This window comes from Nyctereutes procyonoides, unplaced genomic scaffold (assembly GCF_905146905.1).
Source record: "Nyctereutes procyonoides isolate TBG_1078 unplaced genomic scaffold, NYPRO_anot_genome, whole genome shotgun sequence".
Taxonomy (NCBI): domain Eukaryota; kingdom Metazoa; phylum Chordata; class Mammalia; order Carnivora; family Canidae; genus Nyctereutes; species Nyctereutes procyonoides.
Genome location: NW_026574973.1, coordinates 30,431 through 33,314, shown reverse-complemented (window position 1 = coordinate 33,314; position 2,884 = coordinate 30,431). Strand labels below are relative to the sequence as shown.

At 43.2% G+C, this 2,884-nt stretch overlaps 1 gene segment (V, D, J or C); it reads right to left on the bottom strand.

The window, feature by feature from the left end:
* Positions 1 to 2,059: 2,059 nt before the first annotated feature.
* Positions 2,060 to 2,619, bottom strand: LOC129508864 (T cell receptor alpha variable 9-2-like). The segment is given in 2 exon segments: positions 2,060 to 2,418; positions 2,541 to 2,619. Coding segments are annotated over 2 exon segments (405 nt in total).
* Positions 2,620 to 2,884: the final 265 nt, after the last annotated feature.

Sequence of the window (2,884 nt, the reverse complement as noted above, 5' to 3'; positions counted from 1 at the left end):
TACTGAAACTAATCTAGAAGACTGTTTAGTTGAAAAATACAGACTAGTATGAATATGTTCCTACCCTGAACGATATTTTCCCTAAATTGAATCATTATATTTTACTATTTTAATTGTTTTGGCTTCCTGACTTTTTTAAGGTTTTATTTATTTGAGAAAGCACACAGGCACACGAGCATGAGCAAGATCATTAGTGAGATCACGAGTACAAGTAAGGGGGGGAGAGGCAGAGGGAGAAAGAGAGAAGCAGACTCTCCACTGAGCAGGGAGGCCCATGCCTGATTCAGCCCGAGGATGCTGACGATGACCTAAGCCAAAGGCAGATGACAACCAACTGAGCCACCTTGGATTTCCACTTTTTTTTTTTTTAATTTAAATTCAATTTTCCAAGATGTAGTATAACACCCAGGGCTCATTTCATCACGTGCTTTACTTAATCCCAAATTACTATATCAACCCTTCTGCAAACCCTTTGTTTGTTTCCCAGAGTTATGAGTCTCTCATAGTTTGTCTTGCTCTCTAATTTTTCCCCACTCAGTTTCTCCCCCTTCCCTTATGATCCCTTTCACTATTTCCTAGAGTCCACATAGGAACAAAACCATATGATAATTGTCTTTCTCCAATTGTCTTATTTTACTGAGCATCATACCCTCCAGTTTCATCCACGTCAAAGTTAATGGCAGGTATTCATCCTTTCTGATAACTGAGTAGTATTCCATTGTGCATATAGACCACATCTTCTTTATCCATTCATCTGTCAAAGGACATCTTGGCTCGCTTCACAGTTTGGCAACAGTGGACATTGTAGCTGTGAATATTGGGGTACAGGTCTCCCGTCGTTATCCCCAACACAGATATACTGAAAAGTTCGGCTATCTGACTTTTTGATGTGCTATTCTTCAGTTCATACTATCTTCCATTCTTCTATAGAGTTTGAGAAGTGATCACTGCTTATTATATAGGCCCAGGTAAAGAACATGGGTCGTCCATTACTTATATATTTTCTCATTCAGTCCTCCTATGATCTTCCAAACATTCAACACACACACACACACACACACACACGCGCGCGACACTATCTACCATAATATTAAAATGTAATTGGTGCCACTTTTTCCTTACCCTCTCCAGAGGGTACAGCACACACTGAGGTGCTTCTCTACTATGTGCTCCTTGGTTACTTCTTTATTTGGTCTACTCAGCAGGTTTGCATTGATTGCACCATATACATACAGCTCAACCTCTAAAATTTTTCTAATATCACTGTCGTTTGTCATCTTTTTCAGTTCTCTTTGTCAGTTTATACCCTTTACAATTACTTATCATCTATTTAACAGGGCTTCAGAGGGGTACAGAGAGGAATATGTACACTCCATCTTCCCTTGGTACTGCAAGACCATCTCAAGGCCTCAAGGCCTTCTTGTAGGTAGGTTAATGATTTATGTACTCACCAAGATGAAAGGAGGGGCACAATTTGTGATTTACATATGAGCCACTTCATTATGTGTCTGTCCCCATACCTTCATTTTGAATACCAGCCCATGTCTACCACCTGATTTATTAGAGAAGAAAGCAGGGCAGAGGTCCCTGGCCGCTCTTTCCTTGCTCAGATACACTGCTTTCCCTCCTTTCTTCCCTTCCCTTCTTTCTCTCCTAAAACCTGGTTTGGGGGCTGAAGCTCTCCCATCCCTCCTGCCGTCGTACATACTCTGTCATAGACACACTGGGCAGAAACCACATTCTCAGGCACACTGAGTTCCTCTAAAAGTGTCAACCCACCAGAGTGGCTGAACAACTTGTGGGGCTGGACTTTCCCTGCAAGGATGAGCAAGAGACCACTTCATTGTTATGTGGTTTTACCTTGAAATTACTTACACCCTGGCTGAGGAACGAATGGCACCAAACTGTTGTCTAAGTCACTAATGGATAGCCAGGTGGGGAGTATTATATTATCTTGGGTCCTATGTTCCATCCATTTGTATGACTTTGCATGAACCAGACGCCGAGAGACAAACAACCACCGACTGCGCTGGAACCAGACTGGATCAGTCAGAGAGGCTCAGCATCCAGGCCCCTGCTCTACTCTGAGTTTGTGCTCAGCTCCCCCTGCAGTCCCCATCACTGTGTCACCCAGGGCACAGTAGTACACAGCTGAGTCTGACATTTGCACTGGGCCTTTCTTCAAGTGGAAGGATTTGGATGAACTGTCCAAGGTTGCTTCAAATCCTTTGTTGATTCCCTTTTCCTTGTCTCTTAATGCTTTCAGGAGGAGCTGTGGACCTTCTCCCAGATACTGGACATACCAGAAGAGAGTGGGTGTCGTTGATGTTGAGAAAGTACAGTTTATAGTCAAAGAAGCCTCTTCTGAGAGGGTCACTTGGCCTTCCATCTGTTTCACTGAGTCTCCATGGGTTTGTCCTGGGGAAAAAGAGACCTGTGTCACCTTGAGCAGGCATAACGCTCTTGGAAAAATCATAGTTAAAAGTTTTGCTGACACAATGGGGAATAAAAAATGTAAATTTTTGAGGTATTTTCCTTACCTAGCATGAAGAGTAAGACAATCACGATGCCTGAAGAACACTTCATCTCTGGAGTGTCACCTAAATAATGTTCTTCATTCTTCAACGTGAAGAAACATAGAGTGACAAAGAAATGCTTAGTGAAAGCCCTCAGTTCACACAGGAAATGTGATTGTGATAGGAAGCTGCATCCCCTAGTGGACAGGGACTGAAATTTGTGTGTGTTGCCCACAGGTCTCCCAAACTCAGCAACCTGTTTCATCCCAGACTCCATGAGGCACATGGCAGGCTTCAGGTGGCAGTTGGAACTCTGAAGAACAAGAATCCAAACTCTCAGGTCTATTTTCCTCTTCAGACACCCCCGG